The 20,221-nt window shown below is 44.3% G+C and overlaps 1 protein-coding gene across 1 annotated transcript; it reads left to right on the top strand.

Annotated features, from left to right (window-relative positions):
• The first annotated feature begins 5,805 nt into the window (after positions 1–5,805).
• SLC26A2 (solute carrier family 26 member 2) lies at positions 5,806–18,179 on the top strand. Its single transcript, XM_075164177.1, has 2 exons — positions 5,806–6,865; positions 9,191–18,179. The coding sequence occupies exons 1-2, from the start codon at positions 6,233–6,235 to the stop codon at positions 10,694–10,696; spliced, it is 2,139 nt and encodes a 712-aa protein (XP_075020278.1). The 5' UTR covers positions 5,806–6,232; the 3' UTR covers positions 10,697–18,179.
• The last annotated feature ends 2,042 nt before the right edge of the window (positions 18,180–20,221 follow it).

The raw sequence follows: 20,221 nt of genomic DNA, 5'->3' as shown, positions 1-20,221 counted from the left end.
AGCTCTCCGAGGGGGGTGTTGCTCAGAGCCCCGCTCTGTGGAGCGGTGGCGAGACGGTGCTTCAGAGTTAGAAGAGGAGGATAGAAAACGAGAGCCGGGTGCAGGAGGAGAGCGCTCGCTGCTGGGGTGGGGGTGCCTGCCCGCCGCGGGGGCTGCCTGCGAAGGAAGTGGTGTTGAGATCGAGAGGATGAAACTGTTGCGTTAAAGACATTATAACTTCCCTTTCACTAGCCTGGAAACGTAAGTGGTGTTTGGCTTCCAAAGCGGCATACAGGCTCGCAGCATAATTCTGTAATTTCAGGAGTATAAAAAGTGTTTGGATTTCTTCTTGCTGTATGTTCTTCTTGCAGATTTTAATTTTTTAAAAAACCAATTTTTTAAGTACTCCCTTATCCAGCGCAAACCCTGTGCGCGGCTTTCCGTTCAAAGCCGGAGGGGTCTCTGCCGTGCACAGGCAGCCCACCGCCGCTGCTCCCCTCCGGCCGCGGGGCCGGGGCAGCGTGGCGTGGGCCGGCAGCCAGTGCCAAGGAAGTGCCGTTGGGGCAGCCCTTCCTCCGCCCGTCCTCGCTGCCCGAGCACAGCTCTTCAGTGTTCCACCTTCGCTGGCTAACGGTAAGGGCGGGAGGGTCCTAACGTAGAAATTACTTGCTGAAAATACGACCTAGCAAACTCCCTGTAACAAATCCGTTGGGATGGCAACTGCGGGAGTGCCGTGTGAGGCCGCAGACTGCTGTCTTCAGGAGGGATCCACTTCAGACCGGGCAGGGCAGTGTAATCGTCGCACTCGATGTACGGCTGCTTTCCTGGAGGTGAGCCGGCTTCCCTGGACGGGCTGGCTGCAGGTGGGGCCGCCGACTTCTATGGGACCTTCCCCAAAGAGGCTGGGGGCCGCGCGAGGCCAGTGGGCAGCTTCGCTGCTGCTGCCGCCGCTCGGGAGAACTAAGGTGAAGGAGGAGGAGATCGAATATTTGACGCAAGCAAGGTTTTATTGTCCGGCTTTGTAGGTTTTCCAGCTTGAGTTAATGGCTGGCGATTATTGTGCCAACAGTAAGGTAGCTCTGTTTGCGAATGTGTTGCTTAAACGTAAATGTGGTATGTTGTTTTACGGTTTTTAGTAAGATTTCAGTATTCATATGATTTTAAGTCTCTTGTTGAAATAAATGTTTGTAGCTTGAGTGTTTTTTTGGAGGATGTTAAAGATTTTGTCAAAAACCTGAATTTTCTTCCAAGGTACGTGCAGTGCTATTCCCGTGCCTATCTCAGTGTTATTATGGCAATATTGAATTTCCTTGTTTCTCCACAGTAGTTAAGAGATTATTTGGAAAAGGCTGTTGTCCGACAAGAGTAAGGACAAAGATTTAGTTTTCAAAATGTTGTGGTATGCTTTCGTTTTATACTCTTAGGGTGAGATTTTCCGAGGACCCAGAGATAGTAGCCCAACTCTGGTTCAGTTCATGTGAAACTTGGATTTCTAATTCACCTGCTTCTCCTTTACATCTTTACAGAAATTGTTCATGTCTCTTTAGATTATGTGTTTATGCATTAGTTTTTAAGTGCATGCATTTAAGTGCATGCAACTTCTCGTATCTAGCAAGTGGGTACATGAGGGTGGGTAGTGATCACATACAGTGACAACTCATGCACATGAAATTGCGAAAAATAATCTGGAAAACTTGAGGTCGGTGTCATAGAAGGAACACCTTTGATTTAGTTTCTACTCTTAAATGCTCACATCTTAAGTTTAAGCTTGTAATACATTATTTCAGCAGGTGAATAAGCTTCACAATCCATTATTCTTTTACTGTCAAGGTGACTGTGATCTGCGACAGAGGAATGAAGTCCGAGCCAGCAAGGCCCTGTGCTGCAGGTAGTGTTTCCCCAAAGGCAGATGCTAGGCAGATGCTAGCTCACCTCTGCCATGTCATGGGATCAGTAAGAAAGGCCTAGGTGGGATCCGGAAACAGTCTGTAAAACTCATCAGATCTCAAGAATGCAGTACCTCCCCATATCTTTATTTTATGGCAGTCACTTGGTAACAGAGAGATACTGGAGATGTCCTCAGTTCTGTGTGTTGTAGTCTTTTTCTTTGTATTTTAGCTTAGTGGCAATCGGACACTCCCTGAAGATCTTACTGCGGCCAAAAGGAGCTGATAAAAGTGAATTTGAGGCATACAAATTAGTTGTATGTAAATAGCAGCTTTCAAAACAAAAAGCACAGTAGCTCCCTTTCCAAGTTAAATATACACAATATCCTTCAGTATACTGAACCAAAGGGTGTTGTTTTGTTTTGGTTTTTTTTTTTTTAAGAACAAAATCCAGTTTTACTAGGCAAGCTTGGGCTAAACAGTTACAAAAATAATACAGAGCAACGCTTTCAGGCAGGGTGAAACGGGTGTTGGAAATGGTGTCATTTCCTAGTGTTCAGAGATCGCGAGAGGCAGTGACTGTGTGATGAAAGGCTCTTTTCATGCCACGTAGGGAAAGCTGTCATGCAGGTCAACACAAAGATCCAGTATATGCCCAGAGTTTAGTAGCCAAAAAGATTTTTCTTAGAACATTTCTCTACTGTCTAGACACGACCAAAAAACCGCAGTGTCATCTATGCAGATGTTTTACGGCACTGCGCAGAACTAAACTGAACTGTCTGGGTTTCGTGTTGGAGTTCCCTGGCACGTTAAGAAAAACTCGCAGGTTTGAGTGAGCTGTCTGCGAGTCCTGGATATCAGAGAGGGTTATCAGAAGGATTTTCATTACTAAAATCTTTACTAAAATCTCAGAAAACAAACTCATTCAAGTAACTTGCTACAGATAAAAAGTAGTCTGGGGATGAATTTTTCCCCCAGCTTTCACAGTATTGATTTGGTGAGCTTTGGGTGAAAAGCTTTTTGATTTGCAACTCTGTGCTTGTGAAATGAATAAAACTGCTTGAGCAAATACAACTACAGAATGTGCTTATGCAGAGAACTGCAGGCACGTGCTTTTGTACGCTATATTCACTTCATTCTCACTGTGTAGTATTTGCTTTTTTTGTAAGTGCTATAAATAATCCCTGAGTGGACTTTGCAGTACTGTACGGGTGGGTGAGATTAGATATCTGGAAGGTAGGGATGGGTTCTCCTCCACGCATGACCACTATGTGATCCTGAGTATGTCACATCTTGCAGTGCACGTTTCCGCATTGTAAAGATCCTAATTCTTCATGCGGCTCTTCTGAGCCTATAATTATTCTAAAACACAATAAAGATACTGAACTGGAGGGCATTAGCCAAGGGAAGTTCGTCATTATAAAGTGTATATAGGTAGGTGATACAGTAATTCTGCATGGCCAGGAGGCTGTAAAATAGAAGTTTGGAATAATCAAGAAGGCAGGTAGGCAAAACTGAAGCTTTCTTCTCTTTCCTTCCAGTGTACTACGTGATTGACTTGTATAACAAGAGCAAATATGGAGACAAATAAATACATTTGAAAATTTACCCCTAAAAATATATATGTATTAAAGCTCTGGATGGACTAATCTTTGAATCCACAACTCTCAGTTCTCCAATTATAAGAACCAGGACCACAAGAAGAGCATAGACACCAGAAATAGGACTTGAGTTCAAACTATGGAATTTTCCACTTAGGTCTCACCTAACCCACCACTGCATTAAAGCTTCATTTTTCCTTTTTTTGGAGTGTGACTTTCCCTAAGCAGCTCCTCTGCCTGTGCTGAGAACAGCAGCCACAAAGAGGCATGTTGTCCCTGTTGTGCTTAGAGCTATTTTCGTCTTGCTAGTTTGCAGACCACCCTGCAGACCCCATGCGTGGTTCAGCTGAATTAGGCATAGAGTTGGAGGAATGGGAGTATGGAACAGGGCAGGAGCTGGAGAAAAGTATTGATGCCTTGCTAGAAATACCGACCGGGTAGGCGTGGAGAACGAGAGGTAGGTATTTATCTCACACAGAGCATGAGACCTGCCAATGCTGTTCAGTCTGCCCCGGCATGTGACAGAGCATGAGTCGTGTAGGTCATGATAACAGGAAGGCGTACATCCCCCATCTTATGCAGAAAATCCATCCCTGCTGATGCCATCGTGCTATTCACAGTTTTGGAGCCAGGGAGGTCTCGGTTCGAAACACGGCTCCCTTTCAGTAGCAGTCCAGTGGCAGGCTAGCAAAGAGCGAGCTGTGTTCCGTTATTTGAAAGGATGCTGGACCTTACCCAGCGGAGAGACACTCGCTGTTTCTGGGTCTGTAGCGAATGAAAACACCTTTTTGGAGTCCTGGCGCGGAGCAGAAGATAAAATGCGAACCCCTGCCTCTGGTGTTTTCTGTTGGCTATCTATCGGCATCTGTCCTGTGTGTTGACTTTGGATAGCGCTCTGCACGCTGCAGCCTGGTAGCTCTGGGAGAGGTATGCTGTGGTGTAAGGTGGAAGAGTTGGATTACTCGGGTTGAATTGATTTCTAATTGGAAGGTTGTTCTAGAAATCTCTGCATATTTTTACCTGGAAAAAGAAGCCAGTCTAAACACTAAGTGTTGTAGCTGCGTCTACTCTTGTGTGAGTTCCTTTGAAATGGTTAGGATTATTTGCTTACGCTGTTTTAAGACAAAGAGGTGCTTGGGTTGGTATTGTCTTTCTAGCTAGAAGAACTGAAGGCAGTTCATCTCTCTGAGCTAGCAGATTGCTGGAGGCACGGCTATGTGTAAACCATTATCTAGGGCTGATGCACGGCACTTTGGATACCTCCATATGACAGTGTCAAACCTGGAATGGAAGAACGGAAATCCAGCCAGCTAGACCGAGGTCTAAAAGACGGCATTTCCTCTCTGCATTGCTCTAGGATCAGTGCCTTGTAATGGCCTGACTGCAGGGGAAACGTAGTTTAAGCACCACACTTAAACTCACTTCTCTCACTTCTCCCCTCGCATGTTTTTGAGACTCACCCTGGAGTGACAGTAGCAGTGAATGTTTTATAGCTACTTGCGAAATGTTGATTGAACAAATTTTGAAACAGACTCTTCAGTGGCATCCTCAGCACGGCTAGCTCCAATACTGGTAATTAATTCAGTCGTGAACATTGCATAGAACATTAGTTTGGTTCATGTTTGCACTGCACAGAGAAGGTGTAATTAGCACTTAAGGGATATGTTGTTATTAGCACACCGGGACGTCAGGGCAGTGTTCAAAAGGGAAGCCTGGGAGTTAGATTTTTCAGGGTTCTGCTGCTGTCTCTGGCCTTGGCTCCACTGTAGCACCAGGCGAATGGGTTTCTGGCTCAAATTTTAACAACTTCAACGTACTAGTAGTAGCAGGTATTGTGGCTAGAAGAGAGTTTTCTGGAGGATTCTGGATGTTTTCTGGAAACCGGCAGTGCTGTACGAATGCCGGCAATCACTGTTGGTATCATCGAGTTTCATTAGGGCTTGTCTCGTCAAGACTTCGCTCTTTCACATTCAGGCGGTATGTTTCCAGTATTAAATGTGCTTTGATATAATCACCTTGTTTACTGTTTGTAGGCAGCCTGTACTAGAGCAAGTGTTCTGGCGGAAGTGTTCTGCCTACCTTACATTGTGCCCATTAATATGTTTTCCACTTGTGTGTATTGTTTTGGTTAGATATAATTTACCTGAAAACCAGCTTTTAAAAAGTGTGAAGAGCATTCCTTGCAATGTGTTATTGGCTGAAATAAAGCCACTGAGTAAAGATTGCATCTTCTTAGGTAAAAAATCTTTACAATATTTGGCAGGTGTAATCACTGCATTTAAAAAAAAAAAATATAAATGAGATTTAGACCAAGCTGTGCAATGTTAGAGATGTACTAATTGTAGTTAATTTTCAGCAACTGAATTGAAGTGACTGTTGGACTATAATAATACCCTGTGTCTATGTTCGTGCGGTGGAACTGGCTGCAGAGAGCGATTTTATCAAGGAAGCCTCCCAGAGAGACAATGCTGCTGCATTCTTTTCCATTTCACAACGTTGCCAGCAGCAGGTTTATTCTATGGGATGTCAGCTTCCCTCCTAGGGAATGCGATTCCTTGCTTAACAGGAGTATAACGGGGAGGCTCTTTCCAAGTTTGCTTGGAAATTGCTTTCTCTGTGCTTAATTAAGACTTTTAGCCCTTGCTTTTCATAAATACCGTATTCACTCCATTAAAAAGTCTCAGGTAGCACATTCACTTATGTTTTAATGAAAATGGTGGTTCTTTGTGTTTTTAGAGAATCCTCGAGGTGGCAGCAGTGGCAGCAATGGCAGAATTCAACCACGTCCATTCAGCGACTGAAATACCAGAAGGAGATGATGCTAAACGCAGTCTCCATCACAGAATGTTCTTGGAACCCCAAGATAAGAAGAGGAGCATGAAGGCTCTGGTGGTTAAGCAAGCAAAGAAAACTTGCAGCTGCACTCCAGCCAAAGTTAAAGACTACGTTTTCAGTTTCTTTCCTGTCTTGCAGTGGCTTCCTAGATACAAACTAAGAGAGTACCTACTGGGAGACATAATGTCTGGTGTGATTGTGGGGGTCTTACTAGTCCCACAGTCAATTGCCTATTCTCTCTTGGCTGGGCAGGAGCCTATTTATGGCCTTTATACATCCTTTTTCGCTAGCATTATTTATTTCATATTTGGAACCTCCCGCCACATCTCAGTTGGCATCTTCGGTGTGATTTGCCTGATGATGGGACAAGTGGTGGATCGTGAAGTACAGAGAGCTGGCTATGACTTAGAGCCAGATGCGCTCCGTGTCCTCTCAGATACAGCAGCGTATGTGAACACCACCATTCCGCCTGTGAATCAGACATCGCAGAAGCTGCTCTGTGATAAAAGCTGCTATGCAATTACAGTGGGAGCCACCATGACCTTCATAGCTGGCGTTTATCAGGTAAGAGGAGGTGGACAAACAGGTATTCTGTGGAAATGGTTTTAATTCTTTAGGAGGTTTTCCACATGAACAGCCTGCTGGGCTTCCACGTGTCCTCAATCCGCATCCCAGGAGAGTGGACACGGGAGGACTGGAGGTCTCCGGGTACTGTGGTGCAAGAAACTCCTCTGCGTCCTCTGCTTTTTTTAATAGCATTTTGTGCTTGCATTGCTGCTCTGTTGGGGACTGTAAGGACCTGCACATAACCACCTGCTGCTCTCACATGATCTGCTCCCTGCCTTCCTGGCTGTGGCCTGAGGCTTTTTTTTTTTTTTTTTGCTGGTTTATAGCTTAGGCCTCCATTTCATTGGGCCAAAATGTGGTGTGGCAGCGTTTAATTCCAGACTTCAGTCATTTGCCTTTTCTTTTATCAAAAAATAATCTGGACAGTAAAAGTATCTCCAGTTTCTTTTTATTTGTCGCTGTGCTTGTAAAACTTTGTTGTTTGCCCATTCAAAGCCAAAACAATGCCATTGTATGAAAAGGACACTACTGAGATGATAAAATATATTTGAAATAAAACTTTTTAGTTATTACCGTATTAAAATACATTACTCAACAATATTTTACCACTCCGTCTCTACTTACTTCCTAGAATTCACTGCTTGCTGAAGTTAAAGCAGGTATCTTTGTTTTTAGAGTGTTATGCATTAACGAGAATGGATTTAGTTTTAAGGGTACTGCAGAGCTGTGGTATTTCAGTTTGTGAGTTCACATCCATTTATTCCTACAGTGACCTTCAGGGTGACAGCTAATCAAACTGTAGAGGAGCGGAAAAGGAAACATGCCTGTGATACTCTAAAACACTGGTTTTGGACACAACCTGGGACTTTTTCTTGTACTGCAAGTTAGTGTTGAGTAATTTCAGAAATGTTCTGGGACTCCTGAGGTACACTGGATTTTGTGTTTCATCGCTGTAGGATGGATGCAGTTTTGGAGTTGTGAATTGCACTTAGTATTCGTTGCAAGTAGAAGTACAATAAAGTTTCTTTATATGAAGAAGTCAGATTACTTTATCTAAAGTCCCTCTGAATGTTAGGCATATTCTACTTTCTGTCTCTCTGCCTGCTAACCAATAGGCCTTCACACCCCCAAATTTTTTTTATTGGAAACTCCAACCAAAATCACATATTCTTTGTATCAGAAACTTTACAGTCAAATTGCAAAAAGCAAGCCTGCTCACACCAGTTGCCTACAGCATAACTAGGTAAGACAATTATTACTAATGTTTTACAGCTAGAAAAACCTTGAATTAACTTAATTAACAAGGTTGTGAGGGAACCTTTTTTAGAGCTTGGCTCTGAGCCAATGTCCAGTCAGTCCAGGTCCCAAACCTATCTTCTCTTCAGTAATGCTTTGCGGTTCTTAGGAAGTTTCCAGCCATGATCCTAGCCGCCTTTATTTTGCCTTAACGACCTCATAGGATATATCAAATTGACACTACTTAAAGTTAAATACCTCTAAGTTCTGGCCTGCAGTCTTCAGATAAGTATAGACAGCCCTGTTGTCCAGCTCACGGAATTAAAATCTTTCTAGCAAACTGCTGTGAGAAGGTCCATGCTCCATTTGGCATGAAGGTTGATGGGGAGAAAGGGACATTTATTGGGTGTGAAGGCGCATGTGTAGGGTAGGTATCCATAAAACCAGTCACTCCCATGAGAGAGCACCAAGGATTCGTCCATTCAACTGGCATTAATAAAAATGAATGACAAGGCACTTGAAAAATTTATCTCTATTTATATAATCTGCATCACAAGAGTTTGCAGCTCATATACTTTCTGAATCAGATGCATGAAACTTTATGCAGTGCAAAGGACAACTGTTATGCCATAAGCTATATTTTTATTGCAGGTTGTGAGCTCAAGCGTAAGACAGACAAAGACAACCAAAAAGATTTTGGATCCCTGCAAAGTTCACAGAGATTATAAGAACTGGAGAGAGAAATGGCAAAAGTAGCCAATATTTCAAATGCTTTTTTCCCTAGGTTTCTTTGCCGCTAGGACAGCTAAGAGTTACAGCTGCACCAGTGAGCAAACAGCAGACACAGGTTCGGTGTGTGAAGACCCCCAAGAAAGCCTGCTCTGTGTTAGAAATGCATTTCGTTTAAGTGCGGTGTACCAGGAGCAGCTGAATGCTGGAGACTGTTTTCTCCATGCTCACACCATGCCTTGTTCTCCAGGGCCATGCGCAGTGGGTTTTTTTATCCCACCTTCCTCCAGAGTCTCACAGTGATGACATCTGTAAGATTTGCGTTCTAATCTGTTGCGTGTGGTTGATTCCTTCCAGGTGGCCATGGGGTTCTTCCAAGTGGGCTTTGTCTCAGTGTACCTCTCCGATTCATTGCTGAGTGGATTTGTCACGGGTGCCTCCTTTACCATCCTAACCTCACAAGCCAAGTATCTTCTGGGCCTAGACATTCCACGGAGCAGTGGCATCGGCTCCCTCATAGCCACATGGATAAACATCTTCAGAAACATACACAAGACCAACATCTGTGATCTCATCACCAGCTTCTTGTGCTTTCTTGTACTTATCCCAGCCAAAGAGCTTAATGAACATTTTAAATCCAGGCTCAAGGCTCCAATACCAGTTGAACTAGTCGTGATTGTGGCAGCTACTCTGGCATCTCACTTTGGGAGTCTGAGAGAGACTTACGGCTCAAGCGTTGCTGGACGCATCCCAACTGGGTTCCTGCCACCCCGCCCTCCAGACTGGAACCTGATTCCTAATGTGGCTTTGGATGCTATCCCCATAGCAATTATTGGCTTTGCCATCACTGTCTCCCTCTCGGAGATGTTTGCCAAGAAGCATGGTTACTCCGTGAAGGCCAACCAGGAAATGTATGCCATTGGCTTCTGCAACATCATTCCCTCTTTCTTCCATTGCTTCACAACAAGCGCAGCTCTTGCCAAGACTCTTGTCAAAGAGTCCACAGGCTGTAGGACACAAATGTCTGGCGTGGTGACTAGTTTGGTAATCCTGTTAGTCCTCCTTGTGATTGCACCTTTATTTTATTCCCTTCAGAAATGTGTCCTCGCTGTCATAACCATTGTAAACCTCAGAGGAGCCCTGCGGAAGTTCAAGGACCTGCCAAAAATGTGGCATTTGAGCAGAGTGGACACAGTGATCTGGCTAGTTACTATGGCAGCCTCAGCACTCATCAGTACTGAGATTGGCCTTTTGGTTGGTGTTTGCTTCTCCATGCTCTGCGTCATTTTCCGAACTCAGAGACCGGAGGCACCACTGCTCGGCTGGGTGGCAGAGTCTGAAACGTATGAATCCCTGTCTGCTTACAAGAACTTGCAAACCAAGCCAGGAATCGTGGTGTTCCGTTTCGAAGCACCCCTCTACTACATCAACAAAGAGTGCTTTAAATCCACCCTGTACAAGCAAACTGGGGTCAACCCCGTCTGGGTGAAGGCAGCGAAGAAAAAGGCAGCAAAAAGGGTGCTTAGAGAGAAAGAGGGGGATTCTGGTGGCAACCAGACCAGCATCTCCATGGATTTTGTCTCTGAACCTCTGGGGTTTCACACAATAGTGATTGACTGTTGTGCAATACAGTTTCTGGACACAGCAGGAATACGCACGCTCAAAGAGGTCTGCAAGGACTACAGGGAGATAGATGTCCAGGTGCTACTGGCCCAGTGCAATCCTTCAGTGAGGAGTTCCCTGATCCGGGGAGAGTTCTTTAAAGAGGGAGAGGACCACCTTCTCTTCCACAGCGTGCACCAGGCTGTGGACTTTGCATTGGGTGCACAGGAGCGCAGTGCGACCAGTGCTTCTAAGAACTAGTTGTGGAAAGGGAGCAAGCTGGAACAAAGCCTGGGAAAAAAATGGTGTGGGTTTGTATGTCTATGCAGTACATATGCACTCAGATAAAAAGAGGCAGAGTTGCTTTTAACACACTGGTTACCATGCAGTCTGTTTTGATGCTTTAAATTTGCCTGCCGGGTATAGTGATTCAATAGGTGGTACTGAATGAAGGCAATTCTTAACTTGATTATGGCAGATCTGTGAATCTAAGAGTTTTCATATGGTTGTTCATCTTACTTCTCTTCTCTCTTGAACTTTCCATGTCTCAGTTCCCCTCTGAGTTTTGATCATCAGCACTGAAGTCTTTATTGCAACCCTGTCTTTATGGATGGGATGGGGTTTTGAAGTAGTCCGGGCATCCTGTCCAGGCAGATAATATGAGGCAACTCATTTCTTGTCCCTCGTTCTGGCATTGCTTTTCCATATCACCACACCCTTGTCTTTTCTGAGGAATGACTGACAGGGAATGTTTGCTCTGGTCTTTACTGTGGAGTGATTGGTTGGTGATTTTGTAACCTCCCTGAATTTGAGATAGATAGATAAATAAAATCTAAACATGCATGAAAGGTCTTAATGAATAGCTTCTAACCACCTATCACCTCCAGAGGCTTTGTCATTGTCTCCTGAGAGCCTAATGCAGCCAGGCAATGAGGGCATGGCTATCTCATTTCTATACGTGCCAGGAACGTTTGCCTAAAGTTTGCCTCCTTAGCTTGAATTTTTTTGGAATTATTTTTATTCAGAGGTGACTGTTTAGAAGTCTGATTCATGCTTATGGTCAGTCATTTGTTTTCCTAATATTTAGGATCTCTTTAGAATTGTGGACATTACATACGGAAAATCTAATTCTTGAGTTTCAACAGAAGGCAGTCCCTTATAGCCAGTTTTATGTGCCAGGCAGACAGAATCACAGGCACCAAAATGAAAAGGGCCAAATAGATAATCCAACATCTGTCCAAATTTGCCACATCACACAGACTTCATGTGCGAATGCAGGTTTTATTAACCATAGACCCTTTACACATGCTCTGCCATGGACTTGATGTAACGGGGATGGACAGGCCAAGAAATATAGCCATTAGAAAAGGAGCTGGAGAAATTCTTTGCTGAACGTTATTTCACCATGTTAGTGTAAATAAAACTTTGTACTTTGATTTTAAATTATGCAGAACAGCGAAGAGTGCCTGTTCTTCATGCTAAAATACAAGCACCAGGTAGGAAGATGTTCTCTTTTCTTACACCAATAGATACAATTATGAAGGCAGAGAGATTAACAGTTTTTACTGAGTACCAGCTATGCATAGCACACAGTACATCCTGGGAAGATGGTGCTTTTTCCCAGGGGAGTTTACAGTCTGAATTGCAGGTTCTTCACAGCTTTTAAAAGGGAAAAGGTGGTGTATACAGACAATATTTTCATCCTTAATCGTTCAAAAATAATGATTCAGGAGTCAAAAAAGGAATAAAATGCAATATGAATCATGAAACGTTTTCTAAATATAAATATATTTTGAGTTTAGGATTGTTTTTTTTTTTTCTGAGTTAGGAGCAGTAACTATTCCCTTCTTTCTGTGAAAGCTGAAATGTCACCTGTCACTTCACTCTAGGAGCTGGGGCCTCAAGAGAAGGACTAGATAGCAGAAAGATGAGTCCCACGACCTGACAACCTTTATATGTTAACTGAACTTACTACATTTTTTAGGACATCGTAGCAGCATATAGAAATACTGGGGGAGATGGGGGGTGGCTGTAGCATATATTGAAAAGGAGCACGTAACTGAGATCCGTGCATTATGTGTTCTAGAATTGGCATTGTTAAGGAAAAAAGTCTCCAAGTATCAGAGAGAAAATGCTAAAGCTTCTGCAGTATTCAAAACCCACAAATACTGTTCTTTCTCAGCCTTAAGGCGTGTTTATACAAGGAGATGAATCCCAAATAGCTACTGCTGAATTTTTTCTGTTCTGCAGTAACCTCCTGTGTGAACTTTTTTTCTTCTGGGCTAAGAATCCCTTATGCAATTTGGATAATTATAATTACTGAATTGGTATTACTAGAGTGGATTAGCCTGAGCTGTATAAAAGCAGTGAGTGGGGTTAACGCCTACGTAGGGAATGAGCGCAGGATGGAAATTATGTTTTAATGTCTCACCAATGTTGAGCGTTGACTTCCCATTCAGAGCCCCAGGTTAGTGTCGAGAAAGAGCTGGCACAGCCGTGGCAGCTCCTGCAGCTGGGTGCCAGCTTGGGAAGGCTTGTCACCCCGGGGCTTTGTGCCTGCCGTGTCACCCCGGGGCTTTGTGCCTGGCCACCGATGGGCTGGCTGGTGGCAGGGGAGCGGTGCAGACCTATGCACGCGCATTCAGCTGATGGCCGTGCCGTGGCCTGGGGGAGTCCCTTTTCAGCACAGTCTGTTCACGTTACCAGAAAGCATCTCTGGAACTTTGAACAAAAGCCTCGATTTTAACTGACGCTGATTTTAAGTCCGATTTTTCAAGGGAGCAGAACAGTGCGAGAAGCAGTGCCGCCTTCTCAAAGCCCTGAGGAAAAGTCACAGCACAGCAAACAATAAGCAGTGTACGTTGTTCTTGCAGATGTCCCTGTCTACCTGCAGCTGCTTGTTGTCACCCCTTTGCCCCTCAGGCATGGGCAGCTGAGAGGGAGAGGAGGAATGAGCAGCCGGCCAGGAGATTTCCTTAAGGCAGGTCAGCCACGGGTGGGATAGAAGCAAAGCAGAAATTGCTCTGGGTGATTCTTTCCTCTTCACACTCGCAACTCCTCTCTCCCGTACTCTTTCCGTGTTGCCCAGGTGGAGATTTTTTGAGCTGTGACCACGCATAGGTTTGTGTAGCCAAATTCTAACTGAGAAGGGGAAAACAGTAATTATTTATTAAAAGATGTTTTTTCAAATCCATTTCTGCCTGTGCTAGGAAGGGAGGAATAGTAATGTTACCTCCAAGAAGTATGCACTTTCCACAGCTAGCAGGATGCATATTTGTAGCTCCTGGGTATTTGTTTACATAAAAGCATAATAAAACAACCATAAATTGATTTTCAAAGAATTAATTTAGATTACAGCTAAAAGATATACTGAAGTGATTTATGTTTAGCTAGAGCACATCGTATTTGGCCTCAGTGCTGTTTGTGCAGCCACAACTGGCAATATAGCCTCTAGATTCCATTTCAAGCAAAACGCAAGAAACCATATTAAAATGCAACAGCAAAAGCAGCCAGCCAACCAAAAGAACAACTTTTAATGTTCTTATTTAAGATAAAGTCCAGAGGTCGTAGTATTAATAAGTCTGTATTAATGCACACAGCCCTGGTTAAAAAGGAACAGAAATAAATGCCACTTGCCGGAGAGTTCAGTATAATAGAGAGTCCTTTGGAATTAACCGAAGATTAGAGCTTACAATGGCCAGAATTTCTTAAAACAGTGGGTTTTCAGCCACTTTCCTTTTAGGCTTAGAATCATTTTTTAACAGAGACATGGATCTGATTTAAGCCTACTGGCAAGAAGCACATTTTGCTTGAATATGTTTATGGACCCTTTAGAAGTAATCCAATTTCACCTTTAGGAATCAGGGACCACTGATTGAAAACTGTTGCCCTGAAGAATTTGTTTTATAAAGGAATTTCATATATATATACACACACATGCGTGTGTTCATATATATATACACACACACCTTTTGCTGCTGTATGATGGATGGAGCAGCTATATATGTATCTATATATATATCTCTCTATATATCTATCTCCATTTACACTTTTGTGATACTCCTCTTTCTGTCCTGGAAAGGGCTCTTTTGCCTTCTGCTGTTTTAAATGAACAGTGGAAAACATGTACCAGATTTTATAAGGGGAAATTTGCTGTATCCACTGCCTTCTACACCTTCTCTTCTCCCTGCCTCACAGCTTAATTTGTAATCTATAGGAAGAGGGAATCTCAGAAAGATTGGTTTTGGGTTTATACATCTGTCCAGAACAGGAATGTTCATCCCAGGTGCAACCTTCAGAACTCTAGGCCAGACTGGAAGATGGTATAAATCAGTTGATCTCCATTCCCAAACGTACTAATCAGCAATTATCAGTCTAAATGAAGAATTAAGAGATCATTAGCACATTCATTAATGACAACAACACAGCATTATGGAAATTAACACTCACAGTCTCAGCTATACTAAAGACTCCTGGAAATGTCTTTAGTAGTCTCCTGCTAAATGTCAGGCTCTTCTTTTACGTTTATTGCTGCTATAGATAGTAGTGTCAGTTCCTCCTAACGTGGCAGTTGGACTGATAAATGTTTCACTTGTGTGAATGTTTTGACACAGAAACAATTTTCAGTCCACTTCATAAAACAGGGAAAGGTACTGCAACGGAGTACATAGTGCTTATTTTTGGATTTATAATGACATTGCCAACCTTAGTCTTGTGCAATTTAGTGATCCTGATTTCCTTGTAAGCCATTGCAGCTCCATCTGCTCCTCTCTAATTCCCTGCGAGAGCAACCTCCACCTTCTTGGCACTTCTTTCTGTGTTTTGCTGTAAGACATTGCGTATGATTGACTGTAAATAGAGGAGTCATTGCCTTTGTGTATGTTGCTGTCACGTGTGACCTGCTACTCAGTTTTCATGCCAGATGTTTTGATAAGGCTAAAACTCCTGAACAGAGAGTGTAAAACAACCCCAAAACCCCAGCAGTCCTCTGGGTGCTGGGAGAAAGGGTGCTGTGGGCAGCTGGCAGGGGAGCACCACTGTGCATGTCCCCCCACCAGCACGCTGGAGCCTTAGCCCGGTGCGGGGCTGTGCGAGGGTTTGTGTAGCTGCAGGAGTAACGGTGCCGCCCAGAACGACAGATAAACCTGCAGGTGTCTTCGTTATGAGGCTACTGCGACGCTGTGTTACACAGCCACGTGCCTTTCTCCATAGCGAGTGTAATAATAACACAGGACCTAGTTCCTGCTCAGTGCTGCTGCGCGGGTCACTGTCCCGAACTACGTCTATAAGGGATTTCTGTTTTCATGCTTATTTATTTTTATCTGATTTTAGTCTAAGTCCACACATGGCTCTCCCAGCCAGGGCAGCAGAGCCTCCATGACTGCTGCGCTCCTTCCCCGTCGGGCTGCAGTGATGAACGGAAAGGTACTCTCTCTTGGGAAAAAACCAGCAATTCCTTTGTCTCCACTCACTTCTGCTGGCTTCTGCCAAGAGACATGAAAATCCACTGCTGATGGCTCTGAAGTGCAGAGGTGAGGTCTTAGAGGCAGGAAAGCATCCTGGCTGCCACACCAGGGTTTTAAGCCGGTCGATGCCCAGCTGCTTCCCACAGCCTTGTCCTGAGGTCGGCTGTGAACTCAGCCTGTGCCAGGTCCTAGATCTAGGTTTACCTGGTGAGTCCAGTCTTTTTGTGGCCAATCCTCTCTTAAGAAGACCAGCCACACCGCGCATCTCCCTGGGTCCGGTTCCCTGAATCTTTCACCCGCGGGCTGTGCTCACTGCCTGCTCCCCACCACGCTTAGCTACCTGCTGTCATCTCCAGTGCTGCCGGTGCAAAGAGCTTTTAAGCAGGTTGAAGTCACGTCACTCACGTGTCTCCATTCCAGAAACGGTGCAGGAACACTGACCTTAACCTCCCTGTGCTCCCAGTGCCGTGAGGAGCACGGCCGGGCTGTGGGAGACGGCTGGTCTAGAAGAAGATCATAGAAACTGGAACAACAGGAAACCCTTTTGAGTTGAGGGTGAAACTCTTCAGGCAAATAGTTTGTTTCAGGGCATTATCTGCTGTTGTGGTTTTTTTTCACATGCTTTGGAAAGGTAGTTAAGTGATTGAGGCGATTTACATTTTTTAAATTTTTTCTTACCAACATAGCTAAGCTAATGAAGCTGTGACACAGATAGCCGTCATCTGCTGCTAATGCCATACAAGGTGCTTTGTATCTGTGTAGCTTATTTTGCTTTGCTGAGTCTCAATGTAGGATACTGTTGTGAGACTTCAATATTGATGTAACTGTCCCCCCTAGACAGGCTTTGTGCTTCTCCTATGCTGGCATAGATAAAAGGAGCAATGTCTTTAGTGCAGGCTTTGCACTGTGAGTGACCTTGTTAAGTCCCAACTTGGTTGTCATGTTTGTAAGCCTTTGTAGGATCAGCTGCTCATGTGAAAAACTACCTAATCTTTAGTAGTTCGATCAAATTCCACCTGAAGTGGAAATAATTCTGAGTCTTGCATTTTCTTTTGAGATCATTACAATGCTAGAAGTGAGGCTTCTGGTTAGGAAAAACGGCAAATATTTAATATATATATATATTTAGTTCACAGTGTAATTAGTACCTTTCTATTGTATTTTCTAGAGATGGTATAAGCTAAAGTATATTGCTGTTTCTCTAATGTGTAAATGCAAAAAATATTACAGCATTGGATGGAGAATCAAATCTCCATTGAGTAAATTTACTGCCAAAAATATTTGAATTCCAGCTCCCTCTAGCTCTGAAAGCACTTAGCTCTTAGTCTGGCTCCCAAATGAATCTCAGGACTCCACAGGAAGATAGGAGATGAAACATTGTGCTGGACTTGGATCAAAGTTTTTTATGTCTAATTTTTGACTTAAGGAAGTAAATTTTACGTATATTTGAAATGGAGCTGAAACATGGTTAAAGAGAGGTAAAGCCTCACTTTTTCTGGTAAGCACATGATCATCAGCCTCTTGAGTCCCTGACCATCATCTCTGATACTTTGGTATGTTCTGGGGTATGATTTTTGAATTATTTTAAATTCAAAATAATTTCAGATATTTGTGACATAATGTTTTGCAGAATAAACAAAATGGCAAATTTTGCCTGCAGTAGCTTTTTCAAGTTGGAGAATCAGTTTAACCAAACAGGACCTCAGGAATGGAATAGATCACATCGGTCGGCTGACCTAACCAGTTTACAAAATAGTTTATTTGAATAAAATGTGGAAAAGCTGTATAGTATGTATAAAAGATCACCTTACTTTTTACTGTGACTTACCTGCACAGTAAAAATAAGATATAACGTTTCCCCCAGTTCAGTGGCAGAACCCGGGGTGCTGGGGGAGCCGTCTCGCTCTGTGGCGTCAGTCCGTGCTGGATGGGTGTTCGCTGACGCCTTGCGCCCAGCGTGGGGAGAGATGTGTTGCCATCAGCTCCTCGTTGAGTGCTGTGCTCACCGACCAAACGTTTGTGATGAAAGCTGTATTTTGTCAGTCGTCGTCTTACGTCCTACCATCAGCTGTGGGATATAGCCTCTGCATGTTGTTGACTCTCCTTTACGTTGTCTCTGTCTGTTAGATCTGTATCAATTGTCATTTTTAAATGCTAATGTGCCTTATTGTCATTGTAGAAGATTTGTTAGCACAAGAATTTTCTATCAAATATGGTAAAATCTTGGGATTTCTTTATCACCATTAAAAGATTATATTTATGTTTTTTCTGTTGTTGGACATATGCTTGATACCTTAGAGGTGCTGCAGCTATAAATTTGAAAAAGAAAAGCCACACGTGTTTGAGCAGCGAGTCCCCAGCCCCTGTTTCTCCTGACAGTTGCACAGCGCCGTGCGTGCACAGCTGCGTGCACCGTTCTCCCGCGCTGGGTGTGGTACCCACGTAGGCACGCAGGGAAGCTTCCTGCCAACAGAAGCCAGGGCATTGACTGACGATATGTGCCCAGCAGCAGGCTTTCACCTCATTCTGGCTTCGGTGCTCTGTGCAGCCAGGCTGCAGTTTATTTCATGAATAATAACAAGTGACAAGCAATGTGATGACGGTGATGTGCCGTGTGCCGGTGAGCAGCACCCTCCTGTGGGCCAGGTCCATATTCCTAAGATGCAAGAAATGACAGATTTGGTCAGGTTTGGTGCTGCTAGTACTTTACAATATGTGTAGTTATAGCACATGGTATTACATATTCAGCCTTACAAAATTGCTGCAATGTCTTTCAGTGTTATTTGACATAACAGGTTATATGACTGGGTCAGATCTTGGCCGATAAGAGTCAGAGCAAAAATTAGGGCAGTTCTGGGCAGTTACTGTGAGCATTATCTCTGCATGCATGTCCTGGAGTTACGCAAAAGATTTTCTTGATCCAGCATGGCTCAGCTTTTACCTGAGGATGCCTTTTACCTTAGGAGACCTCAGCGCACATGCTGTAAATTTTATGTTGGTGCCAACAGAGTGGTGGGAGCACTCAATTACAGAGAATGCCAGCAGGAGCTTTCTGCTCTCTTGAAAAGCATGGGACAGCCATTGCCTTCAGCAGAGTGACTTTATTCCTGCCGATACAGAGCTGAGATAATGGGCTTCAATCAGCAATCGCCCTTTACCCGTGCTACTCAAGACTCTTCCTTACCTGTGGACAACTAATTCTCACCGTACGTGCTCCTGTACGAGCTGAGACCCCCAGCCCTGTCTCCTGGCTCACAGCCTGGTGGAGGCTGCTCGGGAAAGGTGTACCAGGGGTCCAGCCCAGGCAGAGACCTCCCAGCACCTGGTAAGCAGCAGGCTAGAAAGTTCCTGAGCACTTAGATATTTGTTACAGCTTTTGCAGCACTTCTCTGTGAAGCTTCCTAATCCTTTTCTCGAACCTGTTGACTCCCACCATACCCTGTGGCAGTCTGTCCCACCATTTGTGTTGTGTGAAAAAGCTTCTCCTTCTGTTTAAAATCTAATAGCAGATCCAATCTTGTCATGTGGCAGGTGGTTGGAGACGTGCTGCGGTTTCTGGGCTTCTTACCCAGAGCTGGAGCATCTTCCTGTCCTGTGACATTGAGATGTGAGCTCTGTAGGATCCCTCTCCACTGCCTGGTGCACCATGAGCTAGTGTGGGATGGTGTGGGAGAGCTGGGGAGCCAGCCACAGAGCTCTGCCCGACACGGTGCCTGCTGTGCTGCAGTGGGGGCAAGTTGTGTTAACTGCAAATAAGGTGACCCTGCGAGCCAGCCAACAGCAAGGGGGGAAGCACATCCCACCAGCACGGCCTCAGTGCTGTGAAGGGCTCGTAAGCAACACAGGTCAAGCCTGAAATGATGCCAAATAGCCTGGGCTGAATGCCAATTCGGCATGAAATAGAAATGTGTCTCCCCATTTTTATTCCACTGTACTCATCTGTAATCAGTTTAATCTGTTTACAGAGCCATTATAGCATTTTCAATTACTAGCTTGATAATTTGGAAAAGGAGCATAAGCACTGGACATTTGTCATGCAGGGAAAAACATGAAAACAGCAACAAAGTGCCGCAAAAGTCGGCAAGGAACTATTTTCACCCTCTTTATATAAATTGGGAATGCTCCCCAAATCTTCTAGCTGATGTGCTTGGAAGTGCTCTTTTTTTCCTCCGTCTTCTACGAGTGGGTGTCAGTGCTGGGGGAAGGACTTGTGGCAGGGCGTTAGCAGGGTGGAGCCGGTGTGCGGTGTCCTCGATAGCTGGACAGTTGATGTGCAGTGTACCACCTCTGCGGCCAAAGATGCTCTTCCACGTCCTTTTAG

This window comes from Calonectris borealis, chromosome 15, assembly GCF_964195595.1.
Source record: "Calonectris borealis chromosome 15, bCalBor7.hap1.2, whole genome shotgun sequence".
NCBI classification, from domain to species: domain Eukaryota; kingdom Metazoa; phylum Chordata; class Aves; order Procellariiformes; family Procellariidae; genus Calonectris; species Calonectris borealis.
Note: the sequence above shows the minus strand (reverse complement) of the source record. Positions and strands in the feature narration are given on the sequence as shown.